The sequence below is a fragment of the Bison bison genome, unplaced genomic scaffold, assembly GCF_000754665.1.
Source record: "Bison bison bison isolate TAMUID 2011002044 unplaced genomic scaffold, Bison_UMD1.0 scf7180017864368, whole genome shotgun sequence".
NCBI classification, from domain to species: Eukaryota; Metazoa; Chordata; class Mammalia; order Artiodactyla; family Bovidae; genus Bison; species Bison bison.
Genome location: NW_011494940.1, coordinates 242,390 through 266,734, shown reverse-complemented (window position 1 = coordinate 266,734; position 24,345 = coordinate 242,390). Strand labels below are relative to the sequence as shown.

The following is a 24,345-nucleotide window of genomic DNA, read 5'->3' as shown; positions in this document are numbered from 1 at the left end:
GACCAGCCGATGATCAACCAACCTACAGGTATATGAGGACACATGATGAGGTCCTGCTGAGACCCCCCCAGCTCCCGGGGGGAATATTCCAGATGATCCTCTCACTGAAAGCTGACTAAATGGCTGTTGTTTTAAGCCACTGAGATTTCTTTCAAGCCACTGAGATTTCTTTCTTTTTTTTTTTGTGGTTTGTCATGCAGCAAAACAAACGGATTCACCTCTCATTCAGAGAAACAGTCAAAATACTAACTATATCCTTACTTAGAACTGGGGACAGCGTAGGTGCTCAATAAACACTTGTTGAATGAAACTCACACATGGCGCTCACCTTCCAAAGAGGGAACACCCGGAGAAAACAAAGTAAATCATTACTAAGTCAGATGAGGGCTGGGAACAGACAGTGGCTGAGGTAGAGAATCACAGCGTCCAAGTGGGAGGGCAGGTCCTCTGGGAGCTCCCCATCTCTTTCAGAACAAAAGCCAAAGTCCTAACAGTGGCCTCCGAGGCCGGTGTAAATGCTTGGTACGTCACTGACTTCACCTCCTACCACTCACAGCTCTTCACTCCAGCTCCCCTGGCCTCGCTGCTGTTCCTCTCCCACCTCAGGTCCTTGCTGGAATGTTCTTCCCCTAGACACCCACACCATTCACTCCCTCCTTCCCTTCAGGGCTCTGCTCACTTGTCTCCCTTTCAGGAAGGCCTTTTCCAACCACCCTGCAGAAACAGCAACCCACTGACCCCCCTGAATTCCCCACCCCATACCTGCTTTATTTTCTTCCATGCCCCTTGTCACCTTCTGCTGTGCTAAATGTTAACTGCTCTGTTTACAGTCTGCTTCCCCCACTCAAATACAACTTCCATGGGGGAAGGGATTTTGTTTTGCTCAATTTACCTCTAGGACAGTTTTGTCTTAGGGCAGAAATTCAGCCAGTGGACACAGCATCCCTCAGGGGCCATACTTCCTTTCGGTGAGGACTAAGCAAGGCAAATACTTAGCTTGGAGCCGTATGGGGAATAAGACAAGACATTTTTTGAAAGCTCAAATGCCTAGGTGTGTGGGGGATTGCTTATTGAGAACTTATCAAACATGTATGTAACAGGTCAAGTGGCGCTTCAACCAATTGTCTTCATGGCATAGTTTACAGTCTGCTGGGGCTTTGTAATCCATTTTTATTTGCTTCTTGAAACAGCCCTGAGAGGTAGGCAGAGAAGATTTTATCACCCTTCATTTACAGATAAATGAGTAAGCTATCCAAGGCCACAGACATACTAAGGGATAGAGGGAGATTTCAAATCCTGATTATTTCAACTCCAAGTACAGTGCTCATTTCTGTGGCTGTGTGTGTGTTCAGCTGTTCCTACACTCTGGGCTCTGACCTTGGGACCTTCATGAATCACTAAGATTCCAGGCTGACCCGGATCCCCTGAAAGACCTTCAACACAGGAAGCATCTTTCCTCTAGAGAGAGCACCTGCCAAGAGGCATAGGCGATGAATAAATGCTTAGAACATCGATTCCAGGCTAGCCCCTGTGGCTTTCAGACCTACCACCACCCCTTCTGTCTGTCTGGAAAGGTCTGAGCCCTTGGGTCCCTTCACCCCAGCCCACCCCAAGGCAGGAGAGACAGAGAAGGCCCCCCCGCAAGACAGGACAGGCAGCCACTTTGCTGAAAAACCAGAAAGAAATCCCAGCCCGTTGCTTTCATTTCAGTTTAAAAATCAAGTCGGGTGACAGTGGAAACTCTTTCCTTGCTGTCCTCTCCTTTCTGCCCATGTTGACAGAAGACGGACTTGCTAATTCTGGCTGGGGTTTTTCCCTCCCTGGGCTGTTTTTCTCTTTTTATCTTCATCAATTGAAGTGAGCTGTTCTGCCTTTCAAACTGTCGGAAGGCATCTGGGGTTTTGTGTATCTTTTTTTTTTTTTTTTGTCTTTTCTTTCTTTCAAATAATTCTGTGGGTCTTTTCCCAGATATGTATTTTCTCTCAATTTAACTTCTAACTTAAGTTTCCGCCCATGTGACTTTCAGCGCGTTACCAGAAACCACAAGAGAGAGGGCGCGAGCCCCAGGGCAAGCGACATGTCCCTGTGGGGAGCAGAGCCTCTGCACCCCGGAGCGAGGAGGACGCAGGGGTCAGGGGCAGCGGCAAGGCGGGCAGAGGAGGGCCCTGCGGAGGGGGGTGGGCTGCTGGCCTGGGGGGAGCAGTCAGGAAGGGAGGCCAGCTGGTGACAGGAGAGCCCCGAGGCGCCTGGGGCTGTGTGGAGAGCCCGGAAGACTGCGGCCATGCCTCACAGCTCCGACAGCAGCGACTCCAGCTTCAGCCGCTCTCCACCCCCCGGCAAACAGGTAGAGTCCTGCCTTTCCCTCCTCCTCCCTCCTGATTCTCCGGGGCAGCAGGAAGAGGGTCAGGCTTCCTGGGCCTCTGCCCAGGGACGCTGAGGGGCCAGGAGATGGCCGGAGCATCCTGTTAGACTCAAGGGCTGCAGGGAAGCCGTGCGTCTCAGGCGGAGACCCTCATCCTTCCGCCCCTCCTGCCAGAGGATGCTCTCCGTGTCCCCTAATGGTACCCATCGCCTTCACCTCACCTGGGGTCCCATCCCAGGAAGCTTTCTAGGAAGCCGAGGGGAATGGGCACCAAAGAACTCTGGTCTCTCAGAAGAGAGAGTCTACCTCTCTCCAAGGCTGTAGCAGAGTGAGTGGGGTGGAGCGCTGATGCGGGCTGAGGGCACGCACACCCTGAAAGCTAGATGGTTGCCCAGGAGACAGCCAGCAGAAGAGGAGAGGAAAGGGATGGGGTTGGGGGAGGCAAGTTAGGAGGAGGACCCCAGGCCAGCTCGGAAGGATCTATCTTACCTCCTAGCACAGAACCTGTTGCTGGCACAGGACGGGGGAAGGGGGGCTGGAGGAGGAAAGAAATGAATCAGGAGATGGTTCTGGGCACTTGAAATTATTCCCTTGTAGCTCAGCTCTGGAGAAACTAGAGAGGTGAGGGTGGAGATTTTGGGTGTCTAAGATTGTAACTTCCAACTCAAAATTTTTCAACTTGAGGGTTGCTCAAAGAAAAGAAAAAAAAAACAAAACACCACGAGCATACTGGCTGCTTCGCATCTCCCGGGGCTTTCTCCTCATCACATTCCTTGACAGCCCTCTCCCCAGGAAGCCCTCTCCCTGATCATCCAGTACAACGGTGGAGGACAATGTCTTCTCCAATTCGGGGTTTAAAAACTGCCTTCTTTCCTTCGCACGGGTGTCCGAGAGGGCCTTGAAAATGCTGCAGCCCGAATAAAAGTATACAAACTTATACCACAGCTTCTGTCATCAGTACTTGACAGAAGAGAGGCAGGTAGGAAGGAGCCCTCGTGGAGACCTCTAGAGGACAGACAAGCCAGTCCTCGGCTCGAGAACGAATCGAGCTGTTCAGACCGCCTGGAAGTCTGTGCTCTTCTTAGGAAGGAAATTACTCACGGCTTTCATGGTAACCCGGCTCCCCAAACCCCTGAGAGGAAGAGCACTTCCTTCCTATCTAACCCACTGCCCTCTGACTGCAATGGCCTGGAAGTACTGGGCCCGTTGGTGAGACATATGCTTGGGAGGGCAGACTCTTGTCCTGGGAACTGTGTCCTGCTAGCCTGCAGGGATGTGAGATGGCACAGAACTGGGGGTGCAGGAGGGCTTCGGTCAAACTTCTACACTTACCCTGTAGCGTCTGGGCAAAGCTAGAGCTAACCTTTCTGCCCAAGTAGAGCACACGCCCATCTGTGGGAGGCACTCAGATGACACCAAAGGTCCCGGGTCCTTCTAAGCACCCGTCTCCTACCTGCCAGGGCCAGGTCATCTCCATCATTAAAACTGTTCCTGGTCTCCAATTTGTACTAGGGCTTGTGCTCAGGGCACTCTGGGGGATGTCAGGGACACTGAGTGTAAGGAAGGGAATGCAGGGGACAAAGAGGCAGATCTGGGATGGGGACCTCATACTGGGGCGGGGGTGGGGGTGTAGGAAACAGAAGCCCCAAGGGGTCACACCAGGGAAGAAGTAGTTGGTAGTGGGTGAGGGAGTGGCTTAGAGAGGCATCAGACTCAGCACTCGAGGATGCAACTTGCCAGAGTACTGTGAGCTCCTGGGCAAGCTCTTTGAGCCTTCGCTCCCCCATGTAAGATGCAAATACTCACATCAACTTCACCAAATCAGGGGGTTCAACAAGAGCACCTCAGGGAAAAACACTTGCACAGAAGCAAGCACATAGTGAGTGCTCAACAACATTTTAGAAAAAAAACAAAAACAAAAACAAGAAGGTTCTAGGCCAGAAGTAACAGAGTAAGGGTGGAGCAGCCCTGAACAGGAGAGGTGATGAAACATACTTCATCGCCTTAACCATCTTTTTCCAAATACAGCCCTCCTGAGGCCTCAAGCTCTTTTGCCCTCTTCCTGTATCTTCTGGCCAAAGCTACAGAGACACAAGAGAGTTTCACAGAGTGTGGGGAAGAGTTCCCTTTTGGGTTCAGCGTTTTGGTCACCAGGGTGTGGACAGGCAAATAACGATGAAGAAATGGAAGGGTGGACGGCAGGATACCAAACACCATGAGAGGCGGCTTCAGCTCAGAAGAGAGGTGTAGACTCCCCTAATTTTCATCATCTCTGCTCCCCAGGACTCATCTGATGATGTGAGAAAGGTTCAGAGAAGGGAGAAAAATCGCATCGCCGCCCAGAAGAGCCGGCAGAGGCAGACACAGAAAGCCGACACCCTCCACCTGGTGAGTGTTCAGACCTCTTTTCATCCTCTCGGGCTGTAGGCTTTGCTCCCCACCAACCTGGGGACACCGGGACGGAGCCTTGAGTCTGCCTGTGTGGAGATGTACATGTGGGGTGTCAGTGGAGGGGTGAGGGATGCAGGTGGAGTGATTCTGTCGCAGGAAATGGGCCAGGAGGCTGAAACAGAAATGAGCCCCAGGATGGCATGTGGAGGAAAGGGGCTGAGTGTGGCAGCCCAGAGGCTGGTGGAAGGCAGATCCACCTGCTCAGGGGTGGGACAACCTCAGAGAGCTCCATTCTGCGTGGACCCAGGCAGCAGAAGTCACGACTGCTTTTGGGAGCAGTTCAGAAGGTGTTATGTGCTTTGGGAGGGTCTGTCATCTCACAGTGCTAGGAACACATGTATATAGTCCCATCCCCTGGGAGGCCAGCGGGGTGGCCACTCCGGGCCCTGCATTTGGGACAATGAGGTCCACAGGGTGCTGCACCCCACAACTTCTTTTCTGAACATTATTAAGGTTTGATTTCAAAATTTCTGTTTTGATGGTATCCCAAGATGGCCTGTGAATGATAACAGTTGCAAGTGCATGTATCTGGCACAGTTACCATCCTGATTGAGCTGCCTCCAGTCTTGCACTTTCTAGGGAAGCCCTGACCCCTGGCTTGAGCAGGGGACTTGGGTGATCAGAACTGCATTTCTTTCAGCAGCACAAGATTCTGGTCAGTGTTTACAAATCGTGGCTGTGTGCTTCTTACAGAAAAGTCTTCTCCTCATCTCCCTCACCTTACCACCTTGCCTCTCTTCACCCTGCCCTTTAATTTGCTCCTTTTCAATCAACCCTTATTCCACTAGCTCCTTTCTCTTCTATCCCGTCAGCCCTTCCTCTAGCAACACTGTCCTTTCTCATCCTTCCCCGTGCTTCTGCCGACCCCACACCATTCCCAGACCCCTAGCATCCTGGGAATTCATTCCAATGATAAAAAGGGGAATTGGCATCAAAAATGAATATGCTTATGTTTACTTGAAAGATTAGCCTGGTAACTGGTCAGTTAAAGAATAACTGTGTTAATCCCATCAAGGAAAAGTAAGGTGCAGTTTTAGGTTAAAAGACACCCTTTTTAACTTTGTAAGGAAGCAGAGAGCAGGTAGTGTGAAGATCTCTGATTGGTTGCTCGTGTTTTATTTGAAACGTATTCAACATGTCTTCCAATGCATACTAACGTAGTTTTATACTCATGAATAATTGTTGAAAGAAAGAATGAATGAACACTAAGCCTGTTCTCTTTGGTAATTGTGATCAGTAGTCTAAATGTTAAGCTGGTGGTGGCCCTGCTGCTGATATGTTCTCCATGATTTCACCATGGCTTAGGGGCTCATGACACTCCAATTTACTCTTTTAGGCTTGAAAAATCTATGATTGCTCACTTTGCCTCCATCAGCATCTGATTCTTATTCAGTATTCTTTAGAACAAGCAAATGAACAAATAAATAAAATTAGTAAGGATAAAGTCTATCTTTTGGTATAAGTAGACAATGTTCTGAAACTGGAAATCTGCTATAGGCTTTATAAGTTTGAAATATTTTTTAAAAAGGAAATTATGTATTGCTCAGCAGTGCCGCCGTCATAAGGACATGGTGTGAGTCCCAGTTCTGCCATTCACTGTCTGTATGACCCACCTTAGACTGCAGAGATGTCCTTTACTTCCCTTAGTTGCGGTTCCCTTATCAGGAAAATGGGACAATGACTACCTCATAGATGGAGTGCATATAATATAACAGCTCAAGCTCAGTCCTCCTAGGCATATCATAACTATTCAAAAATTTTAAGTATAATAAGAGTAATATTAATGATAGTTATCATTATAAGAAATAAGATGACTACAGCTAAAGTTTTATGCATCTGAACTTATATTTATATATAAACCACAGGATCTCAGGGCTGAAAGATTTCTTAAAGGCTGGAAAGTTCAGACACACTTTTGATGCTCAAGAATCTCTACAACACCCTCTGGACATGATCCCCAAAGTATGCCTGTCACGCCTAGTGATGGAGAGCCCTCTACCTCCCGATAGGAGCAGAGAAGTCTTCCCTAACTCGAGCTGTGCCACTGTCTCCCTGGGAACTCAACCCCCTGGTCTTTTTTCAACTCTTTGGGGACATATCAGTGAGGGTGATATGCATGCTTCCTTGCTATGGCAAGGTTTTCAACACTGACTCTGCTGCCTCTCTTTTCAAGAAAAGAGTTTGAGCCAGAAGATATATAGCCCATCTGATTATACTAGTCAAGACTATACCAAGATACGCTCTGGGGTTTGGGGGTCCATGGAGACCCAAGTCATGTAGTCACCATGTCCACACTCAAAACCCTGGCCTCAGTCTCTAGAATGTTCTCATCTTTGCCGTACCTGGACACAGACTCCTCCCCACTCCTTTCTTCTGAGCACCATGGCATTCACCTTCACTTTCTGACCAGTGAGTAGAACACCTCAGAGTTTATACAGCAAGCCTGAGTGTTGCAACCAGTGTGACTTATGTTTCTTGACTTTGGGCAGAAACTTTTGGTAGCAACATATAAATCTGCCACCATCAAGCAGAGGGTTTGGCTGTGATCTGAAATTTGGCAGCAACATACAAATCTGCCACCGTCAAACAGAGAGCTTGATTGTGATCTGAAATGTTCATTTCCTCTCAGACAATAATCACCCATCTTCTGCATCCATTATCCTCTTAATCATGTTTGTGATTCAGGTAGAAAGCCTTCTATTTATCACCAGCATTCTTAGGGTTGGGTGGGTGGTTTGTCCTTGATTCCTTTCCATGCTTGTCTCCACATGTTGAGGCTCTGGAACCATTCTCTGGCCGGAAGACACAGCCATAGGACTCACCTAACAAGATGTAAAAGACCAGGGTTTAGAAAGCACTGTGGTCTTAAATAAGGACCGCCTTTGTATTAGTATGCTAGCCTCTTAGATGCTGGGGTAACAACTGATTTCTTGGTTTCAACTTTGTCACTATTATTTCTCTTAAAATAGCAAAAAAATTATTCTGTTTCTCCAGTGAGAGAGAGAGGAATACCTATTATTTAGCATTTTCAGTATCTATCCTATAAGTGGTTCGCATCAACACTCTGTGTGTAGATTGCTTTTAAAATAGCGGAGTAGGGAAGCTGATGCTTTCAACAAGCGGTTTAACCTCATGCCAATGTGATAACATCTCTGGCCTTGACTACCACTCACATAAGCCAGATCAGGAGGAGCTCCTTTTCATAAGCGTAATATCAACAGTATCCGCGTTCTGTCTTTTTGTTTGTTTTGCTGCATCTCGTGGCGTGTGGGATTCTAGTTCCCTGACCAGGGATTGAACCTGTGCCCCCTGCAGTGGAAGCTCAGAGTTCTAACCCCTGGACCACCAAGGAATTCCCCCACATTCTGTTTTAATTCTCTTTTGGTTGATGTCTCACACAGCACTCCGCACACTCAGTTCATTTTCTCACGTGGTCAAGTAGAGTCCGTTAGGCATAGAATTGGTATTGATTAAAAAGGAGAAAGTCATATCTTGAGCCATTCACTTTCAAAAGTAATAAGTGAATCTAAGATAATCAGCTAAAAACTATTAAAAATAACAAGAACCCAGTCAGCTTTCAAAGTTAACACAAAAAGTAATAACTTTTCTTATGCAAATTAGATTAAAAAATTTAATAGAAAGAAAGATTCTATTTACAATACCAAGAACAGCAAATGGAAAGAAGGAATAAATTTAACAAAAAAATTTGAAGCTTAATTTTTTTAAGCTTCAAAATTATTCTAGGTGATTTTTAAAATTTCAAATAATTGAAAAAATATGTCTTATATAAAGATAGCAATTTTCCTTAAGTTAATTTAGAAATTTATCTAATTTAATGTGATCTCAATAAAATAGGATTTTCTGAGTATTTGAGGATATTAAATTAGATATTGTAAATACCTTGTGAAAAATAACCATGTGAGAATTTCTAGGAAAATTCTAAAAAAAGAGGGTAATTAGAGACAATTAGCTGAATAAAATATTAAAGTGAATTATAAATATAGAAATCAAAACAATGTGGAAAAGATAGAATATTGGACAGAATAGAACATAGAAGTAGACCTCCAAACAAACTCAAATTTGAGACCCAAATACAAATAGACTCAAAGACAAATAGACTCAAATTTGTGTTAGTTCCTAAGACACAAGTAAAAATGCAAAATGTCTAAGATGGCACTTGAAACAAGAGAAAAATGAAGTACTCAATAAATTGTGTTGGGAAAACTGGTTGGTCATCTGAGAAAAAAAAAAAAAGCTAGAGTCTTCACTTCTTTTACAATGCATATAGATTAAATATAGAAAAAATTAAAGAAATTTGAAGAATTAGCATTAAAAACATTTATCTTGGAATTAAGTCTTCCAGGTAAAATGAAAAACCCTGAAGCCATAAAGGGAAAGATTGATACACATTTATCAATAAAAAGCGTATTTTATACATAAGTGAAAATGTCTATACAGTTCAAAGTACCTAATATGCAAAATCAAAAGCAAGTGAAGACTGAGAAAAATACCTGCAACACATATGACCAAAAAAGGGCATATTTGCTTAATATACGAGAGCCCTTATGAATAAGAAAATGATCTACAAACAAAAGAAAAAATGAATAATAAGAAGAATAGGCAATTTATAGAAAGAGAAAAATAAATGGCAAATAAATACGGAAAAGCTGCTAGACCTCAGTTAGGAAAACAACAGTTAAAGCAACAGTTACATTCTCTGCCAGACTGACAAAGACAGAAAATGTTGCTAAAAGACGATGTTCCCAAGATGATGGTGAAGCAGGTATTGGAAGCATAAGTTGGTGCAACTCCATTAGGGAGCAATTTGACCATGTCCAAAGTTACTAGTGCGCACACACGGTAACTTGGCAATTTTACATCTAGGAATCTGTTTACAAACATATTCACGGATTACACAATTATGTACATGTAGATATAATCCTCGCTGCATTGCTTGTCATAGCAAAGACAGGAAACAAGCTAAATGGTCAGTAAGAGACTCATTCAATAGACTAGAGTTGGTTTATTCGGTGGAATACCACGAAGGTATTAAAATAACAAGTTAAATCTGAATGTGCTACTCTGAAAAGATTATCAAGCTTCTATACTCTTAAGTGAATAAGTATGAGTCTGGAGTATAGTTTTCTTCTATGCATATTTTTAACGAAAATAAAAACATATATGTGCATATGCGTATAAGCTTAAAATTTTTCAAGTAGGTTTTCCCCCAAAATTGCTAATGATACATATTTCTGAAAGTAGGACAAAAGGTCTAAAGCAGAAGAGAGATACTTTGTGTTTTTCTACTTTTTTATATAGTTTGGATGTTTTTATTATGTGCTTTTATTTATATAATATAGATATTAAATTCCCAATATAGATCATTATTACATGTGCATTAGAATGATTTCTTTTCTAATTTGATCTCAAACATTGAATAGTCTTCCACTGTGATGTTTTATCCCTGAACATTGTGCATAAATATCTCAGTCCTTCGGGACAACAGTCAATTGGGATTTCTAATGAGTAATCTTAAGGTCTCCAGCACTAAACAAGCCACTGTAAGGGACAGCGAATCAGTTTCATTTGTGTGGTTATCTTGGTAATTGTCGGATACTCTGGTGCCTTGTAGCAGGAAGGATTTTGAGTCTGTGTCCCAGGTCAGTGGGAAAGAGAATTGAGATCAGTTGAGAAGCTGTGTTCATGAAAAGGCTCAAAGTAGAGGAGGCGATGGAGAGGCAGTAGTATTAGCCCAGAGCTATGATGTTGACAAGTCAGATCTGGCCTTGAGGATGGAAATGGAAGCAAAGCAGAGTTACAGGGTCAGATCTGGAAGCTGGAACTTCAGATACTTAGATTGGAGGAGGGATAGGTGTTTGCCTGGGGCAGCCTCTAGTGTGGAAGATCTCATACTAGTTTAAAAAAAAGAGAGAAAGATTTACAGGCCCAGGGTAGATCTTTAATGTCATATATAGCAAATATCAGGAGGGTAAATTATGTCTGAAATTAAGCTGATGCTGTGAGAAATAAAGTTTTTATAATTGGAGGAAAATTAAGTAATGGAAGAAGCAAAGCTCAGCAAAGATGCTCACTTCCCAGGCCTCCTTAGGAGGAGAGTGTTGTTCTTGGTCTTCTGGTAAGGGCCATGCAAGAAGGCTGTTTATGGTTCTTTTTCATTCTATCAGTTTTTTTTTTCCTCCCTCTAGGAGATTATACCATAAGTTTTATTGGTATAGAGAAGTCATAGGTTAAAAAAAAAATAAAGCAAAATGAAAACCACAGAAAGAATGTTCTTGCTGGTTCCAGCCTAAAGAAGTTCAGTGTAAAATCAGTGAACTATCCATGGAAAGGACATTTCTCTTATGCCTTTACTGCTCTGAACTTCTTTTTATTAAAAACATATTAATTGAACACACAACTATATACCAGGCACTGTGCATTATGTGCTCTACCTGCAGTTGTCTCGTTTAATCTGCACAAAAACCTTATTTTGTCATTCCTATATTAGGTTAAGTAACTTGTCCAAGGTCGCACATTTTGTAACTAGGTCTGTCTGACTTCAGAACCCATCTTCCTAACCACTAGGCAACACAGCCTCTTCCTTTGGACTCTTGTGAAGACTGATCCTCCTTGAACCCCTTCCTGAATTTTATTCTTTTGTTCTTTAAGCAGCATCCTCCAAAGTTGACACTTTTTCTCCTCCACCATTAGGCCTAGCTGAGAAAGTAAGCACTGGATCAAAGCCATTGAGACCGTTTTTAAAGAAAGCAGTGTAGCAATAAATATTAACATCCTGCTCTTTGGTGGAGCAATTCCACCTACAAGAGTTTGAAGAAACAATGATGCACAAAGATGGCCAATTCATCATTATTTGTGAACAGTATACACTTTATCACCCACTCCAGTGTTCTTGCCTGGAGAATCCCAGGGACGGGGGAGCCTGGTGGGCTGCCGTCTCTGGGGTCGCACAGAGTCAGACACGACTGGAGAGACTTAGCAGCAGCAGCAGCATACACTTTACCAATACTCTAAAATTGGACATATGCCCAGCTATGGAGATAAGTATATTATGACCATTCATACACTAGAATTCTATGCTAGCACTAAAAGTGACTAAGTGAATCTGTATTTATCAACACAGAAAGATGTTAATGACATGGCATTGAGTGACAAAGCAAGTGACAAAGAATATGCAGAGTATAATCCTCTTGATGTAAAAGTTGTGGTTTGGGGGCACGTTTGCATGCATAAAGAGATGTCTGGAAGAACAGTCTTCAAAATGCTAACCGTGGATTCTTCTATGTGGTTGAGATTTGAATAAGTCACCTTACTCCTGGTACTTTTCTGTAGTTCTTTTTATTATAATAAATGTGTACTGTTTTAAAAATCTGTAATAAAAATTTGACGATTCTCATTTGGGAAGGAAAAACACACAGAGGAACTCACACCCCGCTAACTTCTTGTCCTACTAATAAGTGGTCAGTGTGGTTATGGTCAGCAGGCGTATTCGGCAGTATAAGGAATTTCTGTCTGAAAGCGATTACATGTCCCGGTCAGAAATTGGTGGCACCCACTCAGCTGAAGTCTTCATGAAGCTGTTTTCAGTGGCTACCAAACTACTTTCTCTTGGAAAGGATGAGGGAGTCTCACCAAACCCCAAGCTGCTCTGGGGTTTTCTCCATTTCCTCTGTAGGGCTCAGTCAGGCGCCCCGAGTCCTAGAGGGATTCCATAGATTGGTTCCACAAGACAAAGTCCCCTTCAGAATGCGGAGTACCTGTAGGGGACCCTGCCATGGGTCCATACGGGAGTTCGTAGAGGGACTAACCATAACTGTGGTCATGCCCCCTTCTTGATGGAATCGCAGAATTAAAAAGGAACTCAGAGTTGCTCCAGGTCACCCTGCTGTATGTATTACTGTTGAGGACGCTGCTGTCTTCCTCAAGGACATCCAAGGAACGAAACCTCTTGCCTTCCCACCACTTACTTTTGTTTTTGTGCCACTTTGCTGAGCAGGACTTTGCTCTGCAGATGGTGTTGCTCTCACACGTCCTTTTGCAAAGGGTGAGTTAAGAAGTAGGCCATTAACCGGGACATGTGAACAGTCCAGACACTGTTCAGCAACAGAGCCCAACCACATAGTAAGAGACCAGAAAGGCAGAGAGTCCCAGGTTAAAAGGGGCTAAATTGAAAAGTTCCATTATTTTATTTATGTATTTGGCTGTGCTGGGTCTGAGGGATCTAGTTCCCTGACCAGGGGACTGGACACGGGTCTCCTGCATTGGGAGCTCAGAGTCTTAGCCACTCGACCACAAGGGAAGTCAAAGTTCATTTATTTTAAAAAAGATCTTAAAGGTGTAATCCGAAATCAAAAGGACAATGACATACTAGGGGAATATTTCTGTCAAATTAAATAAATTCAGATTTAATACTTACAGTATAGAAAGAACAGCCTTTTTAAGAAAAACCTCAAGATGCCAGTAGGTAAGTGGGTAAAGGCTATGAACAGAAAGCTTACGTAATGCTTTTTCCTACTGAAATGAACATAGCCCAATTTTCTATTCTGATTGTGAAAACAATACACACCATGGGTTTCCCAGCCTCGGCAATATTGACGTTTTGAGTTGGACAATTCTTTGTTGTGTGTGTGGGAGGGGGTTGGTCTCCAGCACTGTAAAATCTAAAACCTACCCACTAGATGCCAGTAGCACTACCTCATCCCTCTGGTTATGAAAATCAGAAATATTTCTAAATCTTCCCAAATGTTCCCTGGGGGGACAAAATTTTCCTTGGTTGAGAATGCTATACTAGGGAATACATATATAGAAATTTATTTCTTCTTAGTAATCAATAACTTGTAACATTATAATGAAATTAAGAAACTTTCCAAAAGTTTGTTAGCAAAATAAATTATTTAAAATTACAACACTTGGGACTTTCTCGGTAGTCCAGTGGTTAAGACTCTGAACTTTCACTGCAGGGGGCATGGGTTTGATCCCTGATTGGGGAACTAAGGTCCCCAGTGCCACGCAGAAAGGCCAAAAAAAAAAAAATCACCTAAAATTACAACACCTAAATCCTGACAATGTCGTTGTAATAATTAATATATACATTCAAGGCCGATGACACTGTATATCTTACACAACCTTTTATAAAAATACTAACCAAGGACTGCAAGATGTTCACTACACCATTATTTACAACAGCAACCAAAATCTCCAGCATTAGAAAACCACATAAGGTAAACTGTGGACCATCTGTTTGTTGATGTAGCCATTAAAATAATAATTATGGTGATTTTGTAAGTATACTCTAAGTATATATACAAATTTGTCTTTTCTTTTCTGTCATAATAATTTTGTCACACTTACAAAAATGCTGGACATTTTGGCTGCTATTATTTGTTAAAAAGGACAAGATGGCACCATGTACAAATGAGAAGGGTTGTGTTTAGAGGACTAGAATCATGGGTGGGTATACTTTTTAAAAATATATCTTTAATATATTTATATTGTATGTTTTTTATTAAAAAACATAAGAAAATGATCAAATAGACCCTGAGTGAATTCTGGTGGACAGAGGATGAGAACACTGAGGGTATCCCTGAGTTAGAATTTAGGAGAAAGCCTTTGGCAGAAGATCTCATAATTTATCTTCCAAACAGGGACATTTTTGAGAGAGAAAAGAGCCACTAGTGAAAAATTACACGAGGACAATACTATGAACTGGGAGTGTCCCAGTAAACATCTGGTCACACTAGATTGAGGGGAACCAAGGAGGAGACCTAAGGCGCTTAGGAAATTCACGAGTAAAGATTAAGTTCAGAGCCAACTAGAGGGGGCTAGATTCCTGGTGCTAGAAGGCAATTTCCTGCACGAGATGACCCTGTTACTAAAATATTTTCCAGTTACTCAGCTGACACAAAAATATGCCTATTGCTAAGAGGGTGCAGTAGTCCAGAAAATGACAAAAACAAAGGCCATATTCCTAGTACTGGAGCTCATGTTGACAGAAATGATTCTTTCTGCTGTATAAGTATATATGAAATGCCTCCTATGGGCATTTTTTTTTTTTTCCTAGGTGATGAGAGTTCAGCAGGGACAAGACAAAGTCCCTGATTTCAGGGACCTTACATTCAATCAGAAGTCACACTGGAAAATCAACTGACCAATTGTTATTTACTATCTCACTAATCACACAAAGTGAGGAGGGCTTCAAAGGAAAGCAAATGGTGCAGTGTTAACAGTGACTTAAGGACAGGGCTGGGAATGGTGTCAAGGAAGGTCCTTCTGAGGGCCTGACATCTGAAATCAAATATGAGTCATGGGAAGGAGCCTGGGAAGATCTCAGGAGAGAGTGCTATCTGCAGAGCCTTCAGGCCAAACTCTGTGGGGCCTGTCAAGGGTCAGAAAGATGCCTTGTGGGGCCCAGGACTGTGAGCTCAAGAAGAGGAACTCAGGAAAAAAGGCCATTGTGCCCCAGGAAGCAGGAACCAGATGGGGTGGGGGTGGGGTCCTCAGTAAAATGACTTCAAATCCAGTAGGGACAGGGAGAGGGCAGATATATCTGAACCTAAATTCTAATCCACAAAATGTAAAGCAATTACATCTCACTGGGCTGTTTGAGAAATAATGTGAGAGCAAATGTTAAAAGAAAGCAATAGCGCATTTGTCAGTTTTGCATTGGAGAGAAGATTTTATTTGTTTAATGCAGAGAGGCCAGTATTTTCCTATAAATCAATCACATGAAGATATCAGAAGTAGATCATATATGAAAACGTATGCCCTTCTTTCCAGTTGGTTATACAAACTTTAAGAACGCTGTTTCCTTGGCTGGCTTTTTCACTACAGTTGGTCAGGTCTCCTTTGCTTCGTTTAGTTGGGACAGGTCAAGTTGAGGCCAGGGAAATTGCACGCAGGGTTCTGACAGTGCTGTAATTCAGCTGCCTCCACTCCACAGCTTCAGTCTGGGGAACAACAATGTTGCTAAGCAGGCCTTAAAAAAAAAAAAAGAATCTGCTTCCCTGATGGCTCAGTTGATAAAGAATCCACCTGCAATGCAGGATACCAGAGTTCGATCCCTGGGTTGGGAAGATTCCCTGGAGAAGGAAACAGCAATCCACTCCAGCATTCTTGCCTGGGAAATCCAATGGACAGAGGAGCCTGGCGGGCTACAGTCCATGGGGTCACAGGAGTCAGAAATAACTTACCGGTTAAACCACCACCAAACACTCATTTGTAACTCTTCTAGAGTTAAATGCAGAAGCAATGAAAGTACTTAAATGCTTGGTTAAACACTCCCTGGGAAATTTCATGGATATCACAAATTTAGCAGACTCTTCAAATGCAGGTTTCAGATTTTGGTAAATTCTTACAGACTCCAAGTTGGCAATCAAGAAACATGATTTTACTGATCACTTCACTGTGTGCCAGGCACAGTCCCAGGACAAAACACTGTCTTTCACTCCAGACCGTGTTTTGTCCTTCACTGAGGATAAAACAGTGAAGACAAGGATGGCTCCTGTCCTCACCGAGCTTAACAATCCATAGGACAAATAATTTGATGAAGTTATCATTAATGAGATTCCAATAAGTCCTCTACCTCTTGCCTTTCTATAAGAGTGAACTATTCTGGGCCACTTGAAATTTTCACCAACTATAAGACTCTTCGCCTTAAATAGCCATTTACTTTTAGAAAAAATTTTGACTTAGAAATATCCTCTTCCTTCTTTAAAGTTCTTTATATTATTTATACTATGTTACACAATAAATACATTTAATAAAACAAAATATAAGTAAATATATAAATATGATATCATAAATTTAACATCAAACTGTATATATTTATATTGTTTTATTATTTTCAAGAAGAATCTACTATGAACATACGTCTCAAGCTGGTTGTTCATTAAGCTCACCTGGCAAGTACTTCTTTAATCTTGATGCCTGAACCCAGTCTGGAACAACTAAATTAGAACCTCTCAGTGGTAAAATCCAGGAATCAAGATTTTTTTTTTAAAAAAAAAAAGCTCTCCAGGAAACTGCAGTGTGCAGCCAGGGCTGAGAATCAGGGAGTGGTGACATTTAGAAGCCTGTCTGATGCATGTGGTAGAATGTGTGGAGTGAATCTGGGGCAATTTGTGAGTAGATACCCAGACACTCTGTCCCAGAGACCTGGAGCTTAAAACAAAACCAAAGAAAACAGTTCAGACCTTGATGTTGATGGAAATTATTAGTTTGTTTTTCAAAACTGGACGATATCCTTTCTAACTTGAGGTATCAGTCAGGAGTTATAGAAAAACTATCCATCAGAGGCATCAACAAGTCATTTGTATTTTAGATTTTTCTCAAATAAGAAGTTCAGAAGTAGACAGACCAGGGATAGTACAAGAATGTCATCAAAGAACCAACCTCCTTCTCTCTCTTGGGCAGTCATTCTCAGGATGGGGGGGTCTCATCCTCAAGGCTGCAAGATGGCTCCTGAATCTCCAGGCATCAATCTGTGTCCAGAGAGGTTAGCGTTTTTCTGGTGAGGCTTTCCCTTTTATCCCCGGGGAAGCGAAGCTTCATCCTCTCCCTCCCTGTATTTCTGCTTATGTCTCATTGGTCAGAATCTGTCACATGGTCCTATCTAGCTGCAGGGGAAGCTGGGTAATTGAGGAATTCTTTTCCTAGCCTCTCTAGAGGAAAGCAGGGGTAAGGAGTTTGGATAGACGTTGAGTGAGCCATCTTATAGTGTTTCTCATATATGAGATCAATGAAGTCATGGTCCTGAAAGCCAAGGAACAGAAGAGAGGGCAGGGCCCTGAGGGGCGTGGCTGATGTGGTTAAGTATCAGTGGATGACCAGGTGCTGACAGTCCTGGAGCTTCAACTTTAAGGCTCAAAAGTATAGATTTCTCCAGAATTCAGTGCAAAGACCTGTGGTTTAGTGATTCTTCTCTCCTCCTCAGGTGAGGAACAGGAGTGGGGCTATTTCCCCAGGATTGGTGGGAGACATAGCACAGATCCCACTATGGCTTGGGACGTGCCCTATCTCTCCGTTCATGGACTTCTCCAGGAATGGTGGGCTCCAGCCTAGTTCTGCCTGGGAGGGCGGGGGGGTTGCAGACTGCTGGGGATTGAACCAAGAGCTGGGTGTGAGCTTCACACACCACTCTCGTATTGAAGTGTGGGTGGGAGCTGAAAGGTCACCCTACCAATAACTGTAGGTTCTGTTGAGGAGAAAAACACAGGGACTATTTTCACCCTTCTGGAAAGTGTGATTAGAAAACTCAAGGAGAAGGTCAAGGCACTAAACCAGATCTGGCAGGAAGACGCTCCAAGCCCTGCAAAGGAGGCCTGGAGAGTCCCCGCTAGAGCCTTGGGTTAGAGTTAGTCCTTAGCCTCAGTCCCAACTGGCTTCCCTGTGGGGAAGGGACCTGCCTGGGGATTCCCCATCATTGATGCACTCTACAGTGACCCCCTGCTTGGCCCCTCCACTAGGGAATTTCCCAGAATGTTCCCACACCCCCAAGAAGCCTCCTCCTTAGCCACCCCCAAACTGCTTGTGGTTCATGGTAAGGGCGGCACCAAGTAACCTCACAGGTGAGGGTGAATTGTGAACATTAGCATCTCAATTTGCATGAGGCGGGAAGAGAGGGAAGATGAAATAGGAAAGTCAACCAGGCTGAGGCCTCACAGGAGATAATTACCAGATATCATAAGATTTAAACAGACTTCAAAGGCAACAGGGGATGGTGGGCACAGGCTCTGAAGGCAGACAGTCTCAGTTCAAGTACTGGTGCTATAGCTGACAAGCTGTGTGACCTTGAACAAGTTACTAAACTTCTCTCTACCTTAGATTTCCCTCTTCTGTGCAGTGTGGCTAGTAACATTATCTACCACATAGGGTTGTTGCAAAGATTAAATGTAATGGTAACTGTAATGTACTTGGCACATGGTATCGCCCAAAAAATGTTAGTCATTATTAATTCAAACTGGATTAGCCTTTTAAATTTTTGGTTTCTACTACCTATCTCATATACATTGAGCCTACATACCTCTGGTTCCAACACACAACTACTCTTTCCAAACAGTTAGAGGCTCTAGTTGGCTAATACACAGGTAGTCAATTTAAAATCTGAAATATTTGAAAGTTAGAGAGGGCTTGGGCTTCTAATCCTGTGGTTTTCAACATTCACTGCACATTAGACTCCCCTGGGAAGCCCTTAACAACTCAATGCCCAGGTGCACCCCAGCCTGATTAAATCAGAATCAGGCATCAGTAAAACGTTCCAGGGATCCCACTGATCCTAGTGTGTGACCAAGATTGGGAATCACTGTGTTGGTCCAGTCTTCCTAGTTTAAAGTGAGGCAACTGCGGCTCAGAGAGGAAAAGGATGTCACCGAGAGTCACCCAGCCAGAGCCAGGACCAAGACCCCTGTCCACTGTTACCTGATGGAGCCCCCCCACCCCCCGACCCCCGTTGCCATGTATTCCAGACCATGCTGTGGTCTGGGGATGGTCTGGCCCCAAGTCAACCCTCTCATAGAGTAGCTGCACATTAGACTCCATCCCAGCTCAGGGCAGGAGGTGATGATCAGCTCTGTGTTTGGAAGAGTATGACCGACTCAGGGTTCTTGTGTTGTCTTGAAGGATCACCAAACCAAGACCCAGTTTTCTCTTAGAAGGCTAGTGATCTTAGTGACTCCAGAGATCCTGAGTCGTCAAGTCTCTCAGGAGAAGCAGTGGGTGGGCTAAAAGGAGCACAGGACTGAAGATGGAGAAGCCGAGAGCCCAGCCCTGCTCTGTATCTGCCTGGTTCTGGGCCTTTGGATCAGTCACCCACTCAAACTTTCTGGACCTCCAAGAAAAATATGTCTTTTTATTTTTATTTTTTTACTTTTTATTTTGTATTGGACTAGAGCTGATAAATAATGTTTAGTTGATAGTTTCAGGTGGACAGCAAAGGGACTCAGCCATACATATACTTGTATATATACTTGTATCCATTCTCCCCCAAACTCCCCTCCCATCCAGGCTGCCTCATAACACTGAGCAGAGTTCCTTGTGCTATATGGTAGGGCCTTGTTGGTTATCCATTTTAAATATAGCAGTGTGTACATGTCGATTATACGAATGAATTTATTTACAAAACATAAACGGATTCACAGACTTAGAGAACGAATTTATGGGTGTCGGGGGTCAGGGGTGGGGTGGGGGAAGGGATAGTTAGAAAATAAGTGTCTCTAGGTGAATCTATAGCTCTTTGTTTCAGCAGCTGCTGCCACCAGCCTGTACTCCTTTAGGGATGGGAGTAGGGGGTTTGCGCAATAGGTTTCTCCCAGAGTCTCAGTTGGCCTCATCTGTAAAATGGAGACAATGATAAGGGCTGGCCTTACATAGCTACCTCAAAGGGTTATTGCAAGGAGCCTAAAGGATCTAAATGTATTCCCAAAAGTAAAAAGCAGGTTATGTGGAAGCCCAAGGGCAGCCCTGCCCCCCCACATTAGGAGAAGACACACACATTAGAAACTAAAATTTACTTTCTAAATGTTACTTTCCTTTTTCCCTTGCTGAGTTCTCGGTTTCCAGGCCCTGTTGGGAATTCAGGGGGAAGTTAGGGGGGCTGTGATCATGGTACTTCTGGGTGGAGAGCTGCTCCCAGGTGTCCCTCAGCCAGTGTCCCTGTGTGAACCCTTTGCAGGGCATGCTGGGACCCAGGGAGGGTCAGAGTGGACCTAGGCCAGGCAGGGGTAGGTGGGGATGAGAGCCCTAGATCAGCCGCTTGCTTCTGCGAGGGAAGCCAGGCTCTTCCTCTGCGAAGTGTCTGGCTGGCTGCAGGGCCCCTGGGCTGGCAGTGCAGGTTTCTCTGGGCCCCTGGCAGGAAACAGTCTTGCTTCCCAAGGTAAAGACGAGTTTCTTGTCGCAGCTGGTTGTTTTCTAGTTAGAGGCCATGGTGGTTTTGAACACTCCCCTAGAGCTCCGGGATCTCCCAGGGGACAGGGAGAAGGAAAGGACAAAGCTGGAGCTCAGCAGGGCTGGCTTAGGGAGGAAGAGCCCGCTGTCACTTCCCGAAAGCCGGCCGGCCTCTGGGCGGAGAGCAGGTCAGAGCGGTTGGTCCCTGCGGCCCGCCTACCCCGCCCCTCCCTTCTGCCTCGGGGTTTGCCCAGGCTCTTCGGAGCACAGAACTTACAGTAAATGTTGTCACCAGTGGAAACTCTCAGAGGGGGCGAGGAAAAGGGCTAGAGGAAGGGGCCAGGACTCCCGGCCCCCAGTTCCCGTCTTGCCAACGCCCCCCAGTCTCATGTGTTGCTTTATCTTACCTTTTGGTAAAGAGAGGGGATGCCCTCTCTCTGGGATGTGCCCGGAAATAACCAAATGGTGAGATGAATGAGCCGGTCACACCTTGCAGAAGCAGCAGCCAGTGCCCCTGTCTCTACCATCGTGGCTCTTGGTATCCCATCTCCCCACCCTGTTTTAGAGATGGGGTTTTCCTTTGTATCAACCTGGACACATTTTCTAGCCCTGGGCCACACACAGGAAATGCCAGGCTGAGGTTGAGCACGCTAGCGTCTGTCCTGTACAAACCGCCGGAAGCTGCCTTGATGGATAAGGCCACGTTCTCCTTACCACTTCAAAAGAACTCCCATTTGCAGGGCTTAGGGCAGTCGGCAGAGTAACTAACTCTCTCATTAACCTGAAGCTGGTTTTCTAAAGCAAATTTTAAATGTCAAGTTATCACACATCTGCTCACTGCCTACTGTAATTCTGAGTCAACTTCTGATCCATCAGTCGATGTCATCAGGCGGCCAATCAATAAGCACTTGAGTTCATACTCCATGCCAGGCACTTAATAAGTGCTTGGATAGTTAGAACACATTTATTATCACATTTAACATTACTAGCTATTGTTTTCAAACTTGTTTGGTGATTAGAATAATCTGGGGCATTTGTTAAAAATTCAGATTCCCAGAATTCAAACCCCAAATCCCAAACTCACTGAGTTCAAACCTCTAGATTTCAGGAAGTGCCTGGCACTATATTTTTATCAGGCCCTCAGATTAGTTCTAATGTCATGGCAAGCTTGGAAAACAAGCTAAGTGAAACAGAACAAGAAAAATAAGACCTAGAATCCAAATATTAGGTCACTTTTTGAACAGAAATGTAATTTATTTGCATCTCCAGTGCCATTTTTTCTTCCTCTGTGGGTACCAATGATTAGCAAAGACGATCTATCTGAGTCAAAGAATGTGAACATTAAAATCACATTGGAAATGCAATTCCCCTGGTTTTCTGAAGGTGGGATTGTTTTCCAGTAAATGCTAATTACCAGGGTGTAATTGTTGATTAATTAATGATGTGATCAGTAGTCAGAGCTCTTTACCCTGAGTCTTTCTTTTTAAAATTTCTGTGGCTGCGCTGAGTCTTTGTTTTGGCATATGTGGGCTTCTCTCTAGTTGCAGCGCACAGGCTTCTCTAGTTGCGGCATGCAGACTTAGGGGTTCTGCAGCATCTTAGTTTTCCAACCAGGGACTGAATTCACATTCCCTGTATTGGAGGGCGGATTCTTAACCACTGGACCACCAGGGTGTCCTGAGGTTTTCTGATTAGCATGTATCTGATGGTTCCCTGAAGCAAGGGGTAAAGATGTTTCTGGAAACAAAGCACAGGTGCTGGGTCACACCCAGAGTTCCACAGGACAAGCTGCCGGAGAGAGAACTCTGCTGGAGATTGACCATTTATCATTTAGAAGACCCCAAACGTTCTAGAATCTGGGTGAAGTAGACAGTTAACCAAGGACTCCATTCATAAGACTAAATGCAAATGCTGGGAACCTTAGGCAAACACACCAGTGTAACAGAGCAGAAAAGAGTGAAATTGGTATACGTCAGTCTCACAAACTGTTTTCCATTTTTTCTAGCTCTAGCTGGTCATGCACTGGCCTGGACATGCACTTGCCACTCTCAACTCTCATATACACTTATGGAGACCTATGCATGTACCTGCACGCAAAGGAGCACACTAATGCAATTCACACATGCCTTCACACACACACACACACACACACACACACATATCTCTGTTAGTTGGGACCGAATGCAACTGCCATTTTCCGAGGTCAAAATAAATATCAGCAATTTCATATGGTTTGATCTAAACAGCTATGCATATACATGTACAAATATACATGTATTTATGCAGATGCATGGGCTTCCCTGGTGGCTCAGATGGTAAAGAATCTGCCTGCAACGCCGGAGACCTGGGTTCGATCCCTGGGTTGGGAAGATCCCCTGGAGCAGGGCATGGTAACCCACTCCAGTATTCTCTCCTGGAGAATCTCCATGGACAGAGGAGCCTGAGGGGCTGCAGTCCATGGGTTGCCAAGAGTCGGGTGCGACTGAGCACAGCACAGGACTAAGCACAGCACACAGCACCGCACCCATCCACACACATGACACGTGCAAATACACACGCACGCGTGCACACACTCGCATGTGCAGAAAAAGTCACCGATGCCCTGCCTGGCCGTACTAGTGGAAATCTAATGCGGAACTCCCATTGCCTCCTCCACGCCCCCCAATCTTCCCCTGCGCGCTGAGAGTAACCTGCAATGTCCATCCTTTCTGCTCACAGGAGAGTGAAGACTTGGAGAAGCAGAACGCGGCGCTGCGGAAGGAGATCAAGCAGCTCACGGAAGAGATGAAGTACTTCACGTCGGTGCTGAGCAGCCATGAGCCCCTGTGCTCTGTGCTGGCCCCCGGCGCGCCCTCGCCCCCCGAGGTGGTGTACAGCACCCACGCCTTCCACCAGCCTCACGTCAGCTCCCCGCGCTTCCAGCCCTGAGCTCCCCCAAGGGAGGGCGAGCAGAGAGCAGAGCCTGCGTCTCCAGCTGCTCCCGGGGTCTCGGGAGGAGCACACAGACAGCTGTCCTCCGTCAGCGCCCTCTCGCCGCCCAGAAAGCCAGAGGCCGAGGCCGGACCCCAGGATCGAGAGCCCGGGGACGGGAACGCGCGGCAACTGGATGTGTGTGCAGCGCCTGCTGCATGGCCACACGCCGCCAGGGGCCTGGACCTTCAACTGGCTGGGAGGCCCGACCCAGTGATGGGTCAAGCATGACGCCCAAGTCTCGTGATCCAGAGGGAGCAGGGTAGGGCAGGGTTATTTTTCTAAATAAATGTCTTAAAAGAAACCAATCTGGCAAGGGCTTGAAACCTAAAGTTCTGTCATTTTTTTGGTTCTTGGGCTCAGGAGCCCTTAAAGGTCTGGAGACTCTGCTCATTCGGCTCTTTCCCACGGCTTGTTCATCTACTTGGGAAGCTGGGTTTTCTCAAAGCATCTTCAATTTCCCCTCTAGGCATCTCCATCATTTTCCTCCCCAAATCGCCTCTATGTGATCTCCCACTTTCCATGCCTCATTGTATGATGCTTTCTAGATTGTCAGTTCTAAACGGTTCTAGGGTCATTTTCTGCAGGAGAGAAGGGCTGGTGCAGTGGAGTGGGATGGTCATTCAGGCTGGTACTCACCTCTCACAGGACTGCGCAGACTCAGC

General features: G+C 44.9%; 1 protein-coding gene across 1 annotated transcript; it reads left to right on the top strand.

Annotated features, from left to right (window-relative positions):
- The first annotated feature begins 1,845 nt into the window (after positions 1–1,845).
- BATF (basic leucine zipper transcription factor, ATF-like) lies at positions 1,846–24,006 on the top strand. The gene is made up of 3 exons (XM_010855719.1): positions 1,846–2,344; positions 4,646–4,750; positions 23,429–24,006. Exons 1-3 carry the CDS (start codon positions 2,282–2,284, stop codon positions 23,636–23,638), a joined length of 378 nt encoding a protein of 125 aa, XP_010854021.1. The 5' UTR covers positions 1,846–2,281; the 3' UTR covers positions 23,639–24,006.
- The last annotated feature ends 339 nt before the right edge of the window (positions 24,007–24,345 follow it).